At 39.4% G+C, this 23,290-nt stretch overlaps 1 protein-coding gene and 2 long non-coding RNA genes across 3 annotated transcripts in view; all 3 read left to right on the forward strand.

Annotated features, from left to right (window-relative positions):
- Positions 1 to 6,027: 6,027 nt before the first annotated feature.
- On the forward strand, positions 6,028 to 9,375 carry LOC140071345 (uncharacterized). The gene is made up of 3 exons (XR_011849120.1): positions 6,028 to 6,303; positions 8,784 to 9,032; positions 9,115 to 9,375. It is a non-coding gene; the product is annotated as an uncharacterized lncRNA (long non-coding RNA).
- Positions 9,376 to 12,621: 3,246 nt separating this feature from the next.
- Positions 12,622 to 16,511, forward strand: LOC140071344 (uncharacterized). Its single transcript, XR_011849119.1, has 3 exons — positions 12,622 to 12,874; positions 15,355 to 15,603; positions 16,251 to 16,511. It is a non-coding gene; the product is annotated as an uncharacterized lncRNA (long non-coding RNA).
- Positions 16,512 to 17,243: 732 nt separating this feature from the next.
- The window catches only part of LOC140070278 (receptor-type tyrosine-protein phosphatase eta-like), a 114,431-nt gene continuing 108,384 nt past the window's right edge, over positions 17,244 to 23,290 (forward strand). The window contains exons 1-5 of the mRNA XM_072116630.1: positions 17,244 to 17,247; positions 17,843 to 18,001; positions 19,991 to 20,266; positions 21,327 to 21,578; positions 22,005 to 22,271. Coding sequence (XP_071972731.1) covers positions 17,244 to 17,247; positions 17,843 to 18,001; positions 19,991 to 20,266; positions 21,327 to 21,578; positions 22,005 to 22,271 — 958 coding nt within the window. The remainder of the gene's footprint in view (positions 17,248 to 17,842; positions 18,002 to 19,990; positions 20,267 to 21,326; positions 21,579 to 22,004; positions 22,272 to 23,290) is intronic.

The raw sequence follows: 23,290 nt of genomic DNA on the forward strand, positions 1-23,290 counted from the left end.
AACACAATTCATGTAAATCCATTGTAAAGGGTAGAATCTCTACATCCTATTGGTGTATATCCTTATACATGTCACCCTACCAACCCCTGAGTACTATTAGACATGGTATACGGCGCACACACTGTAGTAGGAGTGATAATGTCCATAGCAGCATCGAGCTACACAGATTCATGTTCTGTAGTCTCTGGGTCCAGCACCATTCTTCTTCAGCTGTCGCTGTCTCCTTGTAGTTTCTATACGCTGATATGTCAGAGGTATATGGGATGACCCTTCAAAAGACTCTCAGGTGTCACATCAGGACCATCTCATTACCTGGGTGCAGGTCCTCTGCTCTAGCTACTTTAGGTTCTGGAACTGAAACAGATACTTGGTTATGCACCTAAGAAAAAAATGTATCTCCAGTTTTTGGACATCCCACCAATTCTCTGTGACACCTCTGGACATCCTTAGGGAAGTATGTGTTCATCCATGGGGCAATTCTATAAAACAACCTCAGTAGGTGAAAAGACTTTTTAATCCCTAGAGCTCTCGTCAACTATATTACTGCCCCAATAGGGATTATTACTTTAGTCTGTAGAATAAGTGGAATAACATATTCCTCGAGCCCTGGCTGTGGTCTTTACAGTTGCTTTAGTTACAGGATAGGGTTCAGATTACCCAGAAAAGAGGTCCACACACACACAAGCACATGTTCATAGCTACTTACCTTTTGTAGCTGTACTTGCCAATCTGCAACCTCTGGAAGGGGTAAAGCGGCTTCGGAGTGTATATATGAGGGGTTTAACTACTCTCCCTACATTGTAATAGGCATATATAAACATACTTGTGTAAATGGACAGTAGCAAAAGTGACTCTAAGTGATACTCAATACTTATCCACCACGGAGCATATAGAGTCTTAGCCTGGTGCCTCAGCCTGTGGGTGCACTGAACCATCATAGGGTAAAGGGCCCTTGGCAGACATTGCTTGTCACCTCTTTGCCGTAGTCCACCCTCCATCCATGGGGTCCCAGTGTTACTCCAGTCTTGCTTCCTCACCTGTGAAGCCGGTTTCTATATAGACAGGAGTATAGATAACCCTACTGGGCCAGCGAGGGTCACGGACTGTACTGATCCAGGCTCCTTCCCCTAGGCTTTCTAGTAACCAGTATGGTCACTTCATGTGTTATAGCTTTATAGGTTTTACCTTCTAGGATGGACCTTTATTGTAACACTAAGGCCTCTATCAGCTATTTCAAAGTCTCATAGTTGTTGATAAACTTACTATATGAGATCAGGAATCATAAGGAATCCCACAAGACTCACATTCTTCCCCTCTGCCACTTTACACTCCTCCATCAGTGCCTTCACCTCCGCCTCCTGTACAGACAGGTAGGTCAGGAGTGGTTCTGCTGCTGTTACCTCATGTTGCGTGACCGCTGCACATCTGATGTAGAATTAACCTCATTCCTGGTTTCTAAAGCCATCTACAAAATACTCAAAATGCAGATTAATGATATATTCAGTTTTGACATTACAAAAAGGTAACTGGTTCATTTATCATTAAGTTAATAGAAAATTTTAAATATAACCCGTCTACCTCATGTCTCCCCCCTTTGAATCTAGCGAAAGTAGTGGAGCTGGATTCAATGTAATAAAGAGGGCACATTATAACCAAGGTTTCTAGTCATGAAGAGGTGAAATACTATCAGGATAGTCCAAAACTACTACAGAAGCTTTATATGCGTAGGCAGCAGTAGGATACAAAACCAAGAAGATCCAGGTTGTCCTGTGACACACGATCAGCAGCTTCCGGCCTGTGTCCTCACCTCTGAGGTGCTTGGCTTAAACTTAAATGAGAACAATAGAAAATGAACAATATACTCCAGAAAAACACAGTTTTTGGGACCAATGCCGATGTATCAATGCTGTATAATTGGAGACATACAGTATACAAATACCTTAGATCTTATTATAACCTATACAGTCATACTGGGGGCACATACTGGGGACACATACTGGGCAGAAGCATCACTAGAGACAGTGACGTAGGAGGCTTCTAGGGATGTTATAACTTCTGCCTAAAAAGCTCCTAATAATAATCTCAGTCATAGCTGCTGAATAGGACTAATAGTGTAGGGATCATAGGGAGGTTTTACTCCTGGTTAAAACATTAAAATTACAGATGTTGCACTGAATCAATCCCAAAATCTGCCATGGGCCATGAGGGTTATCAGTCCTCAGTAATGAACACACATTCTCATTGTTCCTTTCTTCTCTTAACATTCCAACATGTGCTCCCCCTCCCCCCTCCTGTGTTCACTGAGACAAGGGGGGGAGGCAGCCCCCTCCTTCTCCCCGTGGTGTCTGTAGTACTAGGTGTCCCAGCATACCAAGAGAGCAAAGAAGGAATCTAACACACCATTGTAACATCTAAGTTCACTCCATCATCCTACACAAATTGCAAAAACTTTTGACCACACCCTTCAGACTTTAGGTGTATTATAAAGTGTTACACTACATTTCTGATGTTATTAAACATAAATCACAGGATTTCTCAGGTCCAAGCCTGCAATGAACAATGTCCACAATTGTGTGCTGGACTTTCCTCACATCTGGTAACTGATGAAATACCACTAGCACTATACATGATATAGACAAAACACATTTTTATCTCTTTTCCATTATCTGCAGGAATGTATAATGGAATAAACTCATAGAACATCTACAGTATCTGGCAAGGGTCAGCTCAGGAAACCCAATTGGGACTGCACAACCGTCCAGGAGCTCTCCCCACAGAAGACCAAAATCCGTAACAAATATGTTACTACCCGGGTTTTTGGACTTTGTAGTTCTGAGAGGTGACTCTTAGATAAGCAGGCACAGTCTCCTACATTTATTCCCTGGGTACTATATCTTAGTTGACTTCTAAAGTTACAACAATACAGCTGAGCGGACTGTGGGTGCAAATCCAAAGATCTTTAGGCAATGCATCATTCCCCATACCACTGCTCTATTAAAGTATATCAAAGTGAGAAACATCTGCCCCCTACAGGAGAAACATCTGAACGCTATATCTTTGTCCTGTTGGAGCCCGCACTTTTTCAAATCTAGTCCTGACCGGATATATTCCAGTGTGGGGGTTGGGTCTAGGTGCCACATTGCATTCACATGTCTCCGCCAGTCTGTTTCTTTGTTTCCATACATCAATTCATCCACCATTTTAGGGTGGAGGCCGAACCTTTCCTGAATGTTGTCTTTGTCTGTCCAACGTTTTTGTCCGTCATCGTCATAACACTCATACAACACACAATTTCCTATGGCTGTTTCTTTATAACCTCCTCTGGTCACTTCCTCTGTAACTTTCTTCTATCCACTTTCAATTTCCATCATATCATTATCATGCAACCAGCCTTTGTTCTTTTAAGAACCTTTCCATTTACCATCATACAAACAACCATCTTTTGGCATACTTTTCCTTTTCCAACATTTTCTGACATACTTCTACAGCCTCTTTTTTTTTTTTTATCATTCAAGATCCGTACGTCTGGTTTTCCCTCTGAATTGCCTCTCATCCTACCTAGCAATTTTTTTTCCCATAATTTTCTATATATCTCTAGTGCCGGCACACACTCGCAGTCACTCACTCTTCCATAGGGCAGTTTTAACCACTTCTAATTCTAATTTTTTTTTTAAACCGTTTGGCCGTCAAGAAATGACTGCAGTCCCCTTCCATGAAGCAGCTCTGGAACCTACCACACAAAATAAATTTATAAAGTCCGACTGTCCAAACTCAGTCTACTTTGTCTCAAGCGAATTACGTTCCAAAAAGCAGCTAGTCTAGGGAACTATTTAGGTAGGGGCAATTCCTAGAATTTTCCTCTCTTAAAACCAGTACAGTACAGTATCACAATAGCGCTATCAAACACACATGTTCAAACTCACACAATACCCATATACACTACCACACATCACATGGAGTTTTCAAATAAACTAACAAGATTCTTTGGACTGGGCAATATAGGCATGCAACTCACCGGACGTGGAACAATCCAAACAAGGAGCGACAGAGCAATTTGTAAGAAAAAAACTTCTTACCTTTTTGTGCAGCTGCTTGATCTGTCTGTCCTGAAAGGATGATCCCCGAAATGTCCGGTAGGCGTCATGCAAACCCAGGTCACTGTTCGAGCGCCATGATTTGTCAGGGAAATATCCCCATATCTCGATGTGATGTGTGGTTCCAAATCATTGTATAGTACGAGCTGCTCGGTGAATCACTCAGACCTTCACATGTTTGAGAGAATTCCAATTTATTTAGGTTGCAGACAGTTTTTATAGGTTCTTAAGACAAAGGAACCTATTGACCATGCCCACATTCCAATAGCCTCTGAAAGATGATCAGTGTCCTTGGGGGGATGGTGCTATTCATAGGGATCTTTTCTATCAATAGAGCCAAAGATCTTTGTATAGATATATGATAGAAGAACAGATTCAAAAATGGATTCCATTCCCTCACAATTATATACAGCCTCCTCTCCAGTTATGTTATATACAGCCCTCCATCCCCAGTTATGTTATGTACAGCCCTGCATCCCCAGTTATATTATATACAGCCTCCTCTCCACAGTTATACTATATACAGCCTCTTCTCCCCAGTTATACTATATACAGCCCTCCATCCCCAGTTATATTATATACAGCCTCCTCTCCACAGTTATACTATATACAGCCTCCTCTCCAGTTATGTTATATACAGCCCTCCATCCCCAGTTATATTATATACAGCCTCCTCTCCACAGTTATACTATATACAGCCTCCTCTCCCCAGTTATACTATATACAGCCTCTTGTCCCCAGTTTAAGCAGTTGATTCACCCATTAGCCTCATTCAGGTGATGTATGGGGTATCATGTGATTTGTCCCTTCTATAGATACTCCCTGTTTTTTTTTATACCTTCTGAAAGATGAAGCACCCATCAAGGTGCTCTGACCCTGATGTGTATTTGCTGTTCGTCATGTTCTGTGGTATGTTCTGGTAAATTTATTTGGTATTATTATGTGCTGTGATGTGATTTTGGGGGCCCTCCTTATGATCACTAGACTGTTTTCTGCAGCTACGCACACCTAACATCACATCACCACGGACCAGTGTTATTTACAGGAAGTACACAATGAAACTTCCTATTGCATCACAGCAAGCAGACAGCAAACAGAGATCTAGAATACTGTGAAGAATTGATACAGAATGTATATTGGAAAATTTTTACCTTTCATTGCACAAAGAATTTCAATTATTTGCTGGAATGTGCTGAATGTGGTCACTCCCCTCAAATTTAAAAGGATATTCTCATCTAGTTATTAATATTTAATGAAGTTCATCTTACTTACATTTCTTCCATTGGATGTTCTAAAAAATGTATCTGTGTGAAGATAATTTCCCATTAATGTAGCCATGTTGACCCTTAGAAACAAGACTTTTATCCTTGGATATGACCAGCACTGCTGAAGGGATTGAACAAAGAAACAAATAGTTAAAATATGTTCTACAGTCATCCTGTCATCCCAGTGGTCAGGTCCCTGAATAGGTCATTGCTGGAAGAGTGTTGTGGTGGTGGTATCCAAGGGCAGCTATCTTGTTGCTTAAATACAACATGGCTACATTTATGGGAAACTATTATTGCAGTTGAAGAAATGTATCTAAATGGGAGATTAATTAAATGAAATGTAAAAGCATGGATGGGAATTAAAATTTTTAATATTTCAAACTCCCTCAAAATTCTAACTCCTCCCTTAGTTTCGACTCTTCACAATGATACATGCCCCGGAATGTTCATGTTTCTCTGTCTCTGTCTATTTCCAGAGCTTTGTGCTCAGGACTGAGGGCAGATATATATATAAGATGTTATATGGAGACTCGTATATCTGTAGACTGTCCCAGAAAGTGTTTCATAGGAGTTTAAAGAGTATATTAAGAGTAATAGTGTAAAAGTATACCAGTATATAGCTAACAAACTAATAAATGCCCGTGTTTTCTTGTTTACAGAACCACTGCCAGTGCGATTTCCACAATATCCAGCCATAATTGAGACCTATCATTCTTCATTAGTGAGGTGGATTAAACCTGATGAATATAAGACGTCTTACAGCTACAGAGTCCAGACCAATGTCTCCTCATCAGCCACAATGTTATATAATACAATAGTGACAAGTGAATCAGTTGAAATTATGGATCTGACCCAAGGAGAGACATATACATTCCTGGTCTATACAATAGCTGCTGATAACATCACTGAATCAGACCCGGTGTCAACTACTTACTGCCACCGTGAGTAAAGATTGAAAGTTGCAGGTTTTTTTTGTGCCAACACCAAGCTATAATCCCTTAAGGATGCAGCCAGTTTATATCTTAAGGCTCAGCCCCATTTTTTGTATTCTGACTTGTGTCGCTTTATATGATTATAACTTTTGAACACTATTACTTATCAAAGCGATTATGAGAAAGTTTTTTCCTCACATTTTGTACCTTATTTTAGTGTTAAATTTTGGCTGATAAGTTTTGCGCTTATTTATTAAAAATAGAAAAACTGATAAATTTTTCGAAAAACTTGCCATTTTCGAGATTTAAAATCAATGCCTTTTTAGGCATCGCGTTCCCATATGTCTACTTTACATTTTCATAATTTTTGAAATGTCTGGATAATTCATTTAAATGTCACAGGGCTTACAAATCAAAAATCGCTTGTCCATATTTTCAGAATTTACCATTTTGGGGATAATTAGTGTTTTGAATGAAATTTTAAATATTTAATATTAAAACTCCCCTATATAATCAATCCATTTTCAAATCTGTACCCCTCAAACTATCAGAAACAGCTTTTAAGAAGATTGTTAACCCCTTGAGAATTTCATAGTAACGGAGGTGAAATTTAGTCAGTTATACGTTCATTTAGTCCTAAAGTTTACAAATTTTCAAAAGATAAAAAGAGAAAAACCATCTTAAAATTTGTTCTACAATTTCTCCTGAGTACAGTGACCCACCACATGTGGCTGTTACTTATGGGCGCACAGCGAGGCACAGGAGGGAAGGAGCGACCTGCAGCTGCCAGGATTTTAGATTTCTCATTGGCTCCTTTTGTAGGCTATAAAATTTTGGTTTTTTTCGTTATTGGGGCCATGTGACAGCATTTTTTTTTTGCGGGATGCAATGCTTTTTCCAGTGTTACAATTTTGAGGTTGGTATCTTCTACTATTGAAAATTTATGAACTTTTATTTGAGGGCAGGAGTAGAAAAGTATCAATTCTGTACTGGATTTTTACCTTTTTTTATGGTGTTCACCGTTTTACCTAACATTCCTGTTATCTTCATTCTATGGGTCAGTACAATTACGAGGATACCAGACTTGAATATTTTTATATTTTTTCAAATGTTTTACAAAATTTGCCAGATAAAACCCTAATGTGGGGGAAAATATATCATTTGTGCATTGCCATATCGGACCTCAGGGCTGCCATGCGAACAATCGGTGACCTCCGAAGATGGCACGGTGGGCTATCGTGGGGCAGAGACCACAGCATTTAACGGGTTAAACTCCTGCGATCGGAGCTCACTCCTACTGTGGTTGTTATGCTGGGATGTCAGCTTTTGGCTGCAGCTGACACCCAGTGTATTCCTATGCCGGCTCAGCTCTAATTTCGATATACACTCACCGGCCACTTTATTAGGTCCACCATGCTAGTAACGGGTTGGACCCCCTTTTGCCTTCAGAACTGCCTCAATTCTTCGTGGCATAGATACAACAAGGTGCTGGAAGCTCCTCAGAGATTTTGGTCCATGTTGACATGATGGCATCACACAGTTGCCGCAGATTTGTCGGCTGCACATCCATGATGCGAATCTCCCGTTCCACCACATCCCAAAGATGCTCTATTGGATTGAGATCTGGTGACTGTGGAGGCCATTTGTGTCCAGTGACCTCATTGTCATGTTCAAGAAACCAGTCTGAGATGATTCCAGCTTTATGACATGGAAAACCCTAGAGATGGTTGTGCGTGAAAGTCCCAGTAGATCAGCAGTTTCTGAAATACTCAGACCAGCCCTTCTGGCACCAACCATGGCACATTCAAAGGCACTCAAATCACCTTTCTTCCCCATACTGATGCTCAGCCCATTTTCTTCAGACATGATATAAATAAAAAACGAATAACATAAACATGCTAGTAACTTTTTTTTTTCACTGTCCCACTAAGGGACTTACACTGGGGATACCTTGATCCCTTATACAATATGTTGCACTACTTCTGTACTGCAATGTATTGTACCTGTCAGTGGATTACTGACAGTTTGCCTACTGGACCCAGGCTTGTACATGGCAGACATAAAGGCCAGCTCCAGCTGCCATAGCAAGCCCCCAACATCCCACGTTCACATTGCGAGGTGACAGAATGACCCCTGCTCATCTGGTGGCTGATGCAGACTATGTTGGCTCAGTGCAGTGCCAGCACGATCAGCAGGACTAAATATAGTGTCCTAATGTGGGAAGTATCCACTTATTAGGACGATCTATCTGATCCTTTGTCCTGAAGCAGTTAAATGTAAGAATTATACTGCTGAAATTTGCGTACCTAAAATAATCAGTTCCTAATTGTGATCAGAATATGGATAAAAAACAAGTTCAGAAAAGTCATTCAATAAGGTACACCTTATGCCACATCCATTCCATATATGTGTATATTAACTGATAACTTATTCATGTGTTTATGTATTTTAATGTATGTATTTTGATGTTTTTTTCTTCTTTTATTTAGCTCCTTATTGGATTTTTCCCTCAGTGAATAATTACGGGGCGGTTGATAGTTTTGAAGTTTCATGGACAAAGCCTGAGGGAAAAGTGGATAATTATTCAGTCATTATTTCAGGAGCCGTCAATCAGACAATATATACTAATGCTACACAAGTGACTATCACAGGATTACTACCAGGCAGAGAATATACAGTCTATGGACGGACAAACAGTGGGACCTGCTACAGGGCATATGGAGTAACAGGGGTCACATGTGAGTATGATTTCCATTTCCATAGGTTACTGGCTGTTATTGTGTATTATTTATGTTGCTATTAAGTATTTCTGATTCACAGATCCCACTGATGTCGGCAGGATCACCATAACAACAATAGGAACTAATAACATGACATTATCCTGGATGGAGCCAGTAAATATGACCGGTGTGGATAAGTCATATAATATAAGTTATGGGAATTCTTCAGGCACTTGGACTGTGACAAGTAACACAACAAGTATCAGCCTCCAGAACCTGACATCAGGGACTAATTACACCATCACTGTGGTCACAGTCGGAGTCCGGGGGTATCAGAGCTCAGCTGTGACCACATCTGTCTATACAAGTAGGTATTGCTATGACTGAGAGTATTTGCATCTTTTCAATAAAATGTCTAATGATGAAATTCTTGAAAGAATTGATGTTAAAGACTTCATTCGTTGTGTTACTCCTTAAATTGTTTTATCCCACGACAAATATGTAGACAGCACTTACATGTGGATTGTCCACATTTGTAGCTGCCAGTAAATTTTGGTAACAGATTGTCAGAGGAGAGGGTGGGCTTTTTAGGATTATGTAACTTTCTGACATGTTTGTAAAAGGCAAAGACCTCCTGTATGTAATTGTAGGTTTTTGGGTAATTGTGGCTTAATATAGGGGTCATCCAATAGGATAGACCAGTGTTTTTCTAAAGTGTCCCTTAGTAGTTGATGTTCATCATTGTTGGTGGTAATGAAGTTCATCTTAAATTTATCACGGATGCCAGAGGTAGCACTCCGAGTCCTCGCAGTGGGCACTCAGGCTGTTGCCCCAGCACAGAATTACCAGGCAGGACTTGAGGGATCCTCCTGCAGGCCCAGATAGCCCAGGGCATGAAGAATCTGGGTCTACCTGAGACTGCAGGAAGAGAAGGTGTGGACATGGTCAGATTATCATTGGGACCATTGAAGCTCCTGCAATCTGAATTTTCCCACCTTCTGTCACGGATATTGGTGTCCTCAGGAGCGTTGAAAGCTGTGGAATAGCGCGGAGCAAGAAGATTTAAACAATTAAATGCTAGAATTGCTGTGTTGGCACTTTGCAGTAAATAAGTGGGTCTGGGTTGCATTTTGGGCACTTGGTCTCTAAAAGTTACGTAATGTTAAAGAGGATCTGTCACTCATAATTTCGGCACTAGGAGCTGCTTACTAGTGCTTGAACAAACACAGCAGTGCTAGAAGGATAGCGTTACCGGAAACCTCCGGTAACGCTATCAAACACTGTGGCGGGGTACAATGTAATCATCGGACTGCTCGGAAAGCAGTCCAATGTATTCATGAGGGGGCGGGGTTGGGGCGTGGTTAGGGGCGTGCATGACGCGCCGCAGTCACCTCCAGCCTATAGAGAGAGCAGGGCGGTCCGGGGAAGAGGTAGCGCCTCGTACCTCCCCCTCCTAAGTACATCGGACAGCTTTGCAAGCGATCCTACGATTACACAGTATCCCGCCGTAGTGTTAGATACCATTACCGGAGGTTTCCGGTAACGTTATCCTTCTAATACAGCTGCGTTTGATCAAGCAGCTCCTGGTGCCAAAATTATGGTGACAGGTCCTCTTTAAAACTATGGGTGACAGCCCTCCATCCCCAGTTATATTATATACAGCCTCCTCTCTAGTTATGTTATATACAGCCCTCCATCCCCAGTTATGTTATATACAGCCCTCCATCCCCAGTTATATTATATATAGCATCCTCTCCACAGTTATACTATATACAGCCCTCCATCCCCAGTTATATTATATATAGCATCCTCTCCACAGTTATACTATATACAGCCCTCCATCCCCAGTTATATTATATACAGACTCCTCTCCATAGTTATACTATATACAACCTCCTCTCCAGTTATGTTATATACAGCCCTCCATCCCCAGTTATATTATATACAGCCTCCTCTCCAGTTATGTTATATACAGCCTCCTCTCCCCAGTTATATTATATACAGCCTCCTCTCCGGTTATGTTATATACAGCCCTCCATCCCCAGTTATATTATATACAGCCTCCTCTCCACAGTTATATTATATACAGCCTCCTCTCCACAGTTATATTATATACAGCCCTCCATCCCCAGTTATATTATATACAGCCTCCTCTCCACAGTTATACTATATACAGCCTCCTCTCCACAGTTATACTATATACAGCCTCTTGTCCCCAGTTATATTATATACAGCCTCCTCTCCACAGTTATACTATATACAGCCTCCTCTCCAGTTATGTTATATACAGCCCTCCATCCCCAGTTATATTATATACAGCCTCCTCTCCACAGTTATACTATATACAGCCTCCTCTCCCCAGTTATACTATATACAGCCTCTTGTCCCCAGTTTAAGCAGTTGATTCACCCATTAGCCTCATTCAGGTGATGTATGGGGTATCATGTGATTTGTCCCTTCTATAGATACTCCCTGTTTTTTTTTATACCTTCTGAAAGATGAAGCACCCATCAAGGTGCTCTGACCCTGATGTGTATTTGCTGTTCGTCATGTTCTGTGGTATGTTCTGGTAAATTTATTTGGTATTATTATGTGCTGTGATGTGATTTTGGGGGCCCTCCTTATGATCACTAGACTGTTTTCTGCAGCTACGCACACCTAACATCACATCACCACGGACCAGTATTATTTACAGGAAGTACACAATGAAACTTCCTATTGCATCACAGCAAGCAGACAGCAAACAGAGATCTAGAATACTGTGAAGAATTGATACAGAATGTATATTGGAAAATTTTTAACTTTTCATTGCACAAAGAATTTCAATTATTTGCTGGAATGTGCTGAATGTGGTCACTCCCCTCAAATTTAAAAGGATATTCTCATCTAGTTATTAATATTTAATGAAGTTCATCTTACTTACATTTCTTCCATTGGATGTTCTAAAAAATGTATCTGTGTGAAGATAATTTCCCATTAATGTAGCCATGTTGACCCTTTGAAACAAGACTTTTATCCTTGGATATGACCAGCACTGCTGAAGGGATTGGACAAAGAAACAAATAGTTAAAATATGTTCTACAGTCATCCTGTCATCCCAGTGGTCAGGTCCCTGAATAGGTCACTGCTGGAAGAGTGTTGTGGTGGTGGTATCCAAGGGCAGCTATCTTGTTGCTTAAATACAACATGGCTACATTTATGGGAAACTATTATTGCAGTTGAAGAAATGTATCTAAATGGGAGATTAATTAAATGAAATGTAAAAGCATGGATGGGAATTTAAATTTTTAATATTTCAAACTCCCTCAAAATTCTAACTCCTCCCTTAGTTTCGACTCTTCACAATGATACATGCCCCGGAATGTTCATGTTTCTCTGTCTCTGTCTATTTCCAGAGCTTTGTGCTCAGGACTGAGGGCAGATATATATATAAGATGTTATATGGAGACTCGTATATCTGTAGACTGTCCCAGAAAGTGTTTCATAGGAGTTTAAAGAGTATATTAAGAGTAATAGTGTAAAAGTATACCAGTATATAGCTAACAAACTAATAAATGCCCGTGTTTTCTTGTTTACAGAACCACTGCCAGTGCGATTTCCACAATATCCCGCCATAATTGAGACCTATCATTCTTCATTAGTGAGGTGGAGTAAACCTGATGAATATAAGACGTCTTACAGCTACAGAGTCCAGACCAATGTCTCCTCATCAGCCACAATGTTATATAATACAATAGTGACAAGTGAATCAGTTGAAATTATGGATCTGACCCAAGGAGAGACATATACATTCCTGGTCTATACAATAGCTGCTGATAACATCACTGAATCAGACCCGGTGTCAACTACTTACTGCCACCGTGAGTAAAGATTGAAAGTTGCAGGTTTTTTTTGTGCCAACACCAAGCTATAATCCCTTAAGGATGCAGCCAGTTTATATCTTAAGGCTCAGCCCCATTTTTTGTATTCTGACTTGTGTCGCTTTATATGATTATAACTTTTGAACACTATTACTTATCAAAGCGATTATGAGAAAGTTTTTTCCTCACATTTTGTACCTTATTTTAGTGTTAAATTTTGGCTGATAAGTTTTGCGCTTATTTATTAAAAATAGAAAAACTGATAAATTTTTCGAAAAACTTGCCATTTTCGAGATTTAAAATCAATGCCTTTTTAGGCATCGCGTTCCCATATGTCTACTTTACATTTTCATAATTTTTGAAATGTCTGGATAATTCATTTAAATGTCACAGGGCTTACAAATCAAAAATCGCTTGTCCATATTTTCAGAATTTACCATTTTGGGGATAATTAGTGTTTTGAATGAAATTTTAAATATTTAATATTAAAACTCCCCTATATAATCAATCCATTTTCAAATCTGTACCCCTCAAACTATCAGAAACAGCTTTTAAGAAGATTGTTAACCCCTTGAGAATTTCATAGTAACGGAGGTGAAATTTAGTCAGTTATACGTTCATTTAGTCCTAAAGTTTACAAATTTTCAAAAGATAAAAAGAGAAAAACCATCTTAAAATTTGTTCTACAATTTCTCCTGAGTACAGTGACCCACCACATGTGGCTGTTACTTATGGGCGCACAGCGAGGCACAGGAGGGAAGGAGCGACCTGCAGCTGCCAGGATTTTAGATTTCTCATTGGCTCCTTTTGTAGGCTATAAAATTTTGGTTTTTTTCGTTATTGGGGCCATGTGACAGCATTTTTTTTTTGCGGGATGCGATGCTTTTTCCAGTGTTACAATTTTGAGGTTGGTATCTTCTACTATTGAAAATTTATGAACTTTTTTTTGAGGGCAGGAGTAGAAAAGTATCAATTCTGTACTGGATTTTTACCTTTTTTTATGGTGTTCACCGTTTTACCTAACATTCCTGTTATCTTCATTCTATGGGTCAGTACAATTACGAGGATACCAGACTTGAATATTTTTATATTTTTTCAAATGTTTTACAAAATTTGCCAGATAAAACCCTAATGTGGGGGAAAATATATCATTTGTGCATTGCCATATCGGACCTCAGGGCTGCCATGCGAACAATCGGTGACCTCCGAAGATGGCACGGTGGGCTATCGTGGGGCAGAGACCACAGCATTTAACGGGTTAAACTCCTGCGATCGGAGCTCACTCCTACTGTGGTTGTTATGCTGGGATGTCAGCTTTTGGCTGCAGCTGACACCCAGTGTATTCCTATGCCGGCTCAGCTCTAATTTCGATATACACTCACCGGCCACTTTATTAGGTACACCATGCTAGTAACGGGTTGGACCCCCTTTTGCCTTCAGAACTGCCTCAATTCTTCGTGGCATAGATACAACAAGGTGCTGGAAGCTCCTCAGAGATTTTGGTCCATATTGACATGATGGCATCACACAGTTGCCGCAGATTTGTCGGCTGCACATCCATGATGCGAATCTCCCGTTCCACCACATCCCAAAGATGCTCTATTGGATTGAGATCTGGTGACTGTGGAGGCCATTTGTGTCCAGTGACCTCATTGTCATGTTCAAGAAACCAGTCTGAGATGATTCCAGCTTTATGACATGGAAAACCCTAGAGATGGTTGTGCGTGAAAGTCCCAGTAGATCAGCAGTTTCTGAAATACTCAGACCAGCCCTTCTGGCACCAACCATGGCACATTCAAAGGCACTCAAATCACCTTTCTTCCCCATACTGATGCTTAGCCCATTTTCTTCAGACATGATATAAATAAAAAACGAATAACATAAACATGCTAGTAACTTTTTTTTTTCACTGTCCCACTAAGGGACTTACACTGGGGATACCTTGATCCCTTATACAATATGTTGCACGACTTCTGTACTGCAATGTATTGTACCTGTCAGTGGATTACTGACAGTTTGCCTACTGGACCCAGGCTTGTACATGGCAGACACAAAGGCCAGCTCCAGCTGCCATAGCAAGCCCCCAACATCCCACGTTCACATTGCGAGGTGACAGAATGAACCCTGCTCATCCAGTGGCTGCTGCAGACTATGTTGGCTCAGTGCATTGCCAGCACGATCAGCAGGACTAAATATAGTGTCCTAATGTGGGAAGTATCCACTTATTAGGACGATCTATTCTTGTCTTTTGCCTGAAGCAGTTAAATGTAAGAATTATACTGCTGAAATTTGCGTGCCTAAAATAATCGGTTTCTGAATGTGATCGGAATATGGATAAAAACAAGTTCAGTAAAGTCATTCAATAAGTTACACCTTATGCCACATCCATTCCATATATGTGTATATTAACTGATAACTTATTCATGTGTTTATGTATTTTAATGTATGTATTTTGATGGTTTTTTTCTTCTTTTATTTAGCTCCTTATTGGATTTTTCCCTCGGTGAATAATTATGGGGCGGTTGATAGTTTTGAAGTTTCATGGACGAAGCCTGAGGGAAAAGTGGATAATTATTCAGTCAGTATTTCAGGAGACGTCAATCAGACAATATATACTAATGCTACACAAGTGACTATCACAGGATTACTACCAGGCAGAGAATATGAAGTCTATGGACAGACAAACAGTGGGACCTGCTACAGGGCATATGGAGTGCTAGGGGTCACATGTGAGTATGATTTCCATTTCAATAGGTCACTGGCTGTTATTGTGTATTATTTATGTTTAGAGATGAGCGAGCACTAAAATGCTCGGGTGCTCGTTACTCGAGTCGAACTTTTCCCGATGCTCGAGTGCTCGTTTCGAATAACGAACCCCGTTGAAGTCAATGGGAGATTTGAGCATTTTTCAAGGGGACCAATTAAATGTGTCATTTTATTGAGAAATAAGGAAGTCAGTCCTGTTTCTTTTGTTTTTTTTATTCAATGGAATATTCATGGAACTTCAAAAAGGAGAATGACCCGTGTTAAATATCTGCAATGTGTTCTTCACACATATTGTTCTTCATATACTATTGTGAAGAACACCGTTCTGCTCTAATGTCTTCTGATAAGTTAGCAGATGTATGGAAACATCTGCAATGTGTTCTTCACTGTGTTCTTCACTTAAATGATCCTTAAATGATCCTGTGTTCACTGTGTTCTTCACTGTTCTTCACTGTGTTTCCTTAAGTGAAAGCTCGTTCTCGAGCAGACGAAATACTCGTCCAAGCAACGAACCGTTTCAAGTACACTAATACTCGAACGAGCATCAAGCTCGGACGAGTATGCTCTCTCATCTCTATTTCTGTTGCTATTAAGTATTTCTGATTCACAGATCCCACTGATGTCGGCAGGATCACCATTACAACAATAGGAACTAATAACATGACATTATCCTGGATGGAGCCAGTAAATATGACCGGTGTGGATAAGTCATATATTATAAGATATGGGAATTCTTCAGGCACTTGGACTGTGGCAAGTAACACAACAAGTGTCACCCTCCAGGACCTGACATCAGGGACTAATTACACCATCACTGTGGTCACAGTCGGAGTCCGAGGGTATCAGAGCTCAGCTGTGAGCACATCTGTCTATACAAGTAGGTTACTTAGATTTCTAGATCATTCACACAGTGCGGTTTTGAAAAATTCTAATTCTTTGGAAGTTTTTGCACTGAATATTATATGAAAGAACTGTGAGAATACACCCCTATGAAGGAAAATAATTAACACATACTGTAATAAGAAAGTGTGTAATGCATTAGGATATTTGTGCTTCCTTATTCATCCAGACTAATAGAATGGGAGACCTCGCAGCTCCAATTACCCTTGTCAGATTTATAATGAAAATTGTGTGTAATATCTATAGACATGTCAGTCCTGGTGTGAGTGCTAGCAGGAGACTGTCCCCTGTGTCACACAGAAGCTTCATGTAGGCAAAAAGGGCTAAGATGTAGAATCTACTAATGTAGAAAAAAATTAAATGATGTGCAAAATGTTTATTGATAATAAGATTTGAAAACATTTTCTGATGGACAGCCACTTCGATAGAGTAGCATTTTGTTTTGTCATGGTTGTAAGGTTAGAAAAAACATTTAGGTCTCCCCCAATCTATCATTTGTCACCTGTCTAGTAGGTGTCTAGGGTTGGGAAGTAAGAGCTCTCCTTTAAGAGGTTTTCTTTATCCTTTCTTGAAAATGTATTTACATATTTTCCTACTACATGAAACGGTGAATATAGTTTGTAAAAAAAAAAATATATATATAAAGCTCTGCCCCTTTAAACCTTTTCAGACATAGACAAAGAATGAGAACTTTATGGACATTATGGGTATGGAGCACATAGTAAGGAAGAATTTCAAAATAAATTGAATTGGTAGTTGAAATATTCCACAAGTTAAAAAATTTGGAGGAAAATGAGGGGGCAGATTTTTAGGAAATACTATGTACATTGTGATTAGATTTTATTGTTATGATGTACATTTCTACTATTGTATGATGAATTTTTTTTGTAATAAAGTTTGGTCCTCTCCAAAACTTCATAAGCTTTCCAGATGCCAGGGGGAAGGCTACGACTCCTGGATCACATGTTTTCTTCTTTCAAGGGGGACATCAATCATTTTGCAAAAGGGGCAGTGTTGGATGCCATAGGAAGGAACAATCGGTGCCCTGTTGCACTGAGAACTGCATTCTCATAAAAGTACAAACTATATTTTCTCCAAAATAACCGATCAGTTACTACCAGGAAAGGGATATCAGGAAACCTTATAATGTGGCGCACACAATGGTGTGTTTACCTGTAGGTTGACCTGGGACCTAAAAGACTTCATTCATCAAAATAATCTAATAGTGTATAAGCATATTATTCTATACTGAAATATGTCTGATGCTTTTGGTGAATAATATTCATGTTTTCTTGTTTACAGAACCAATGTCAGTGAAATCTCTGCGGTCCAGCAGTGCCATCTCATCTGTTGTGTCTCTGATATGGAGTAAACCTGATGAGTATAAGACGTCTTACAGCTACAGAGTCCAGACCAATGTCTCCTCATCAGCCACAATGTTATATAATACAACAGTGACAAGTGAATCAGCTACAATAATGACTCTGACCCCAGGAGAGACATATACATTCCTGGTATATACAAGAGCTGCCGGTGGCATCACTGAATCAGACCCCGTGTCATATACGACCTGCACAGGTGAATTGAGATTTAGCTTACATTTAGCTTTAAATCACAATTTCTTAGGTAATAGAATATTTATACACAGCAGTTTTACTGCATCCAATTCTATAGCTCAAAATCTGATCCTTAATATGGCAAATATTTATGAATATATAAAAGTTTACAAAAGTTTCAAGTTATAAGCAATTCTGCCATTAGAAAAAGCAAAAAACAAAAACTGTGATATAATTGTTCTTGACTCCTTCCCGCCAAGGCCCAAATGCAGTGAAATTGGTGGAAAAAAGCATTTGCATTGAATTCTTGTGGGCTTGGATTTTACGTCTTTCACTGTGCGCCCTAAATGACAGGTCTACTTTATTCTTTGGGTCGGTACAATCACGGAGATACCACATTCATATAGGTTTTATAATGTGTTCATACATTTACAAAAATTAAAACCTCCTGTACAAAAAAGAATTCTTCATTTGCCATCTTCTGGCGCTAATAACTTTCTCATACTTTGGTGTATGGAGCTGTGGGTGGTGTCATTTTTTTGTAACTTTTGATGTTGTTTTAAATGCTACAATTTTGAGGACCTTTTGATTACTTTTTATTGAATTTTTAATATATTTTTCAAAATGGCAAAAAAGTGGAATAGATCAGACATTTTGGGATGCAGCAATACCTAACATGTTTATGATTTTTACTGTTTATCTATAGCAGTTCTAGGGAAAGGGGGTGATTTAAAATTTTATTTTTTTTTTTAATTTAATTTTTTATTATTTTTCAGAATCTAGGGTCTTCGTTATTCTTGTATGTCTTCTGTGGGTTTTCTGTTTTTCATTTTCTGGTCTGGTTGTATTTACTGGCTGGTCTGGGGTCTGTATTAGCAGCTGTATGAAAGCAGTATTTGTTTTTTGGTTTGTATTTATGGCTGTACTGTGGTATCATTTTTGGGTGGCTTTTTAAGTTGTATTGTGGTTGTTAATACATTTAGGGGACTGGAAACTGGTGCAGCCCCTTGAAGTTGTGCTGTGCAGCTCTGGTCTAGAGAGACATCTTTTGCAATTCATTTTCATATATAGGCAGTCCCCGGGTTATGTACAAGATAGGGTCGGTAGGTTTATTCTTAAGTTGAATTTGTATGTAAGTTGAAACTGTATATTTTATAATTGTAGATCCAGACAATTTTTTTTTTTGGCCCAAGTGACAATTGGAGTTTCAAATTTTTTTTTATGTAATTGGACCAAGGATTATAAATAAAGCTTCATTACAGATACTTTTAAGATGATTATTGCAATCAGGGACTATAGTAAAGCACTCAGAGATCTTCACCAGAGGTCACAGTGGGCAGAGGGGTCCGTCTGTAACTTTGGGTCGTCTGTAAGTCGGGTGTCCTTAAGTAGGGGAACGTCTGTACTCACTTTAAATTGGATGGATCGTATGATAATGGGATTTAGAACTGAGCACAGCTGAACTGTTTTATCTGAGCATCAGGATAAGAGAGTGTGGCTACCTATCTCATATTTTAGTAACCGTGCCAGCGCAAAGGCCATTATAGTAAAAAAAACATTAATGGTGCCCCCTATCAGTTTATTTTGGCAAGATTCTTAGCTAATTTTACTATTTGCGATGTCCATGTGCCAAACTCTTCTAAATTCTTCTAATCAATATAAATACATTCCCTTAAGGGGTATCAAAAAAGTCTAGTGCGGTCTAGAGTATATTTTGTACCTTCTAAATTGTTCTATGAAAAATCTATTTCCCTCCTTTGGATTCCGAACACGGGTCCCAAAGGGATAATCCTCAAAATTATGTCATATTGTATGAGAATATTAATATATATAGCAGTAAACCGATAAATATCAGGTACTTTCCGTGATAAATATTGATGTTTCTTCTTTACAGAACCAATGTCAGTAAAAAATCTGCGGTCCAGTGCTGTGACCTCATATAATGTGTTTCTGGTCTGGGATAAATCTGATGACTATCAGACGTCTTACAGCTACAGAGTCCAGACCAATGTCTCCTCATCAGCCACAATGTTATATAATACAACAGTGACAAGTGAATCAGCTACAATAATGGCTCTGACCCCAGGAGAGACATATACATTCCTGGTATATACAAGAGCTGCCAATGGCATCACTGAATCAGACCCGGTGTCATATATGACCTGCACAGGTGAGTTTAAAGGGACAGGTTCCTATAGATCCCTATTAACTAACTGACATCCGTCTTTTAGCTGAATATTGTTTCCCTTACAGCTACATAAATCAACTTTATGTTATATGCCCTGGAATCACAGGGGCTCGGCTGCCTCCTCTCATCTACTCTTCCCTATGTTCCATGCCTCTTCTAAGCATGTCATGTGACCAGAGTGACCTCATTTAAGGTCCTGTCACATGTGCAACATCTACCCATGTATGTATCTGATCACATGTAACCCAAATAACAGCAGCTTCCATGAACTTCTACTCCTCCTCTTTCTCCATGGAGACATTCTGTGATGATCAGATATATACATGAGGTAGACGTTGCAGATGTAACCTTAGATGATGTCATCCTGGTCACATGACTTTAAGTGGCCAATGATGAAACAGAGCTCTCAATTTTCCATACAGCAGAATATCTTAGTCTATCAATCAGGAACAAGGATACAGGACAGTGTAAGTAAATAGTAATATGCATAACTCAATTGGTGTGAATGACTCACATCAGGTAAGTTGCATATAAGTTTACAAACTGAATTTTGTAACATTGCAGCCATGGAAAGAAACCATTTAGTAATAAGGGGAATGTTTTTTATTCTTAGTTTTTAATATAGTCTTTATTTTGAGTAGGTTAATTTGCATGACAAGAAAAGAACAGCAGATCCTGCCAAATGGGCACACAGCAGTATGTCTTTGTGCTTGGTTTATCAACCCATATCCTGGTAGTAATGTGATGTGAATATGGATGTAAAAAAGTTCATAAAAGTTATAAGTAATGCCACCATTTTTGCGGGTGGAAAAACAAAATGGAGCGTTCAGACATTTAGGTACAAAATATAATAGTTCCTAAGGATAGAAGAGATTAATTATGTTGTTTTAAATGCAAAGTCTAATAGAAAGTCCTTATTTTGACAATTTTTTAAATTAATATAGCATTGGAAACCACCATTTATTTAGACCAAACCCTGATTTCACCTGATGCCGCATCAACTTCATATATATGTTTTTTTTTTGTTTTTTTTTTAATTTAGCTCCTGCATCGGTTGTTGCTTCACTGAACAATTACAAGTCGGTGGATGTTCTTGGAGTCACATGGATGAAGCCAGAGGGAAGAGTGGATTATTATACAGTCAGTCTTATAGGATCTATCAATCCGCTAATATACACTACTACTACTACACAAGTGAATATCACAGGATTACTACCAGGCAGAGAATATACAGTCCTCGTACAGCCGCACAGTGGGACCTGCGTCCAGACAACTTTAGTAACAGGGGCCACATGTGAGCATGTTTCCTATTTCAATAAGTTACTAACTATTATCATTTAGGATTTACCATATTTACACAATTATAAGCTGAATTTTTCAACAAAAAAATGTGCTGAAAAACCCATACTCCGCTTATATGAGAGTAAAAAAAACAGCCTCAGTACTCACCTTTCCGACACCCCCGCAGTTCCTCTTCTTTTTTCTGGCAGCGACAGGTCCGTGTGCACTGGCTGCACACACTATGATGTCAGCAAGCACGTGACGTTATAGTGTGAGCACCGCCAGCGCACACGGACCTGCAGCTGACAGGAATCAAAAAGACCTGCGGCTGGCGTCGGAAAGGTGAGTATTGACTTTTTTGTGTCGGCTTATACTCGAGCATATAAGTATATATATGATATGATGTATGATATGTCGTTGATATATATTTGATTCACAGATCCCACTGATGTCGGGCCGATCAGCTTTAAAAATATAGGAACTAATGACATTACATTATCTTGGATGGAGCCAGTAGATATGACCGGTGTGGATAAGTCATATAATATAAGATATGGGAATTCTTCAGACACTTGGACTGTGACAACCACCACAACAAGTATCAGCCTCCAGAACCTGACATCAGGGACTAATTACACCATCACTGTGGTCACAGTCGGAGTCCGGGGGTATCAGAGCTCAGCTGTGACCACATCTGTCTATACAAGTAGGTTACTTTTCCCATAGACAAGATTTTACTGAATAATAATAATAATTAATTGAATATTAGGCTGTAACAATTTGTAAGCCATAAACAAAAAATGCCTTTACGAAGTGTAGTTTAAAAAAACTACATTTTATTGTAATTTTGTCAATGTAATTTACTTGAAAGAACTGTGTGAATACACCCATATGAGGGAGAATAGCCAACAGCGATGGTCTTATTAAAAGATTGGGGGACTTTGCTGTTCCACGTAACCTATAAAGGAAACCAATTAAATGTCCAGCAGTGGCCTCCCCTCACTAATGAAATGTCAACAAGCAACCTCCATTCACTAATAAAATGCCCAGCAGCAGCCTCCTTTCACTAAAAAAATTTCCAGAATGGGGGACTTTGCTGTTCCACGTAACCCATAAAGGAAACCAATAAAATGCCCAGCAGCAACCTCTCTTCACTTTTAAAGTGTCCAGCAGTGGCTCCCCTCACTAATAACATGTCCCATCAGCAGTGTGCTCTCACTAATAAAATATCCAGCAGCAGCCTTTATTCACTAATTAAATGTCCAGCAGCAGCCTTTATTCACTAAGAAAATGTCCAACGGCAGCCTTTCTCCACTAATAAAATATCTAGCAGCAGCCCCTTTTCACCAATAACATGACCAGCAGTAACCTCCCCTCAATAATAAAATGTCCAACTGCAGCCTCTCTTCACTATTCAAATGTCTAGCAGTGGCCTCCCTCCCTAATAACATGTCCCAGCAGTGGCCTCCCTCACTAATAACATGTCCCAGCAGTGGCCGCCCCTCACTAATAAAATGTCCAGAGTTCTATGCGCACTTGAGTATAAGCCTAGTGGGGCTTTTTCAGCACCAAAATTGTGCTGAAAAACTTGTCTTATACTCGAGTATACATGGTGCTAGCTGTAGCTGTCGGCATTGTCCGGTATATTAAATAACTGCTGTTAGCTATAAAAATATAGAATAGGTTAACAACAAATATTTTATATGTATCTATCTCTTTTTCTGA

The sequence above is a fragment of the Engystomops pustulosus genome, chromosome 7, assembly GCF_040894005.1.
Source record: "Engystomops pustulosus chromosome 7, aEngPut4.maternal, whole genome shotgun sequence".
NCBI lineage: Eukaryota > Metazoa > Chordata > Amphibia > Anura > Leptodactylidae > Engystomops > Engystomops pustulosus.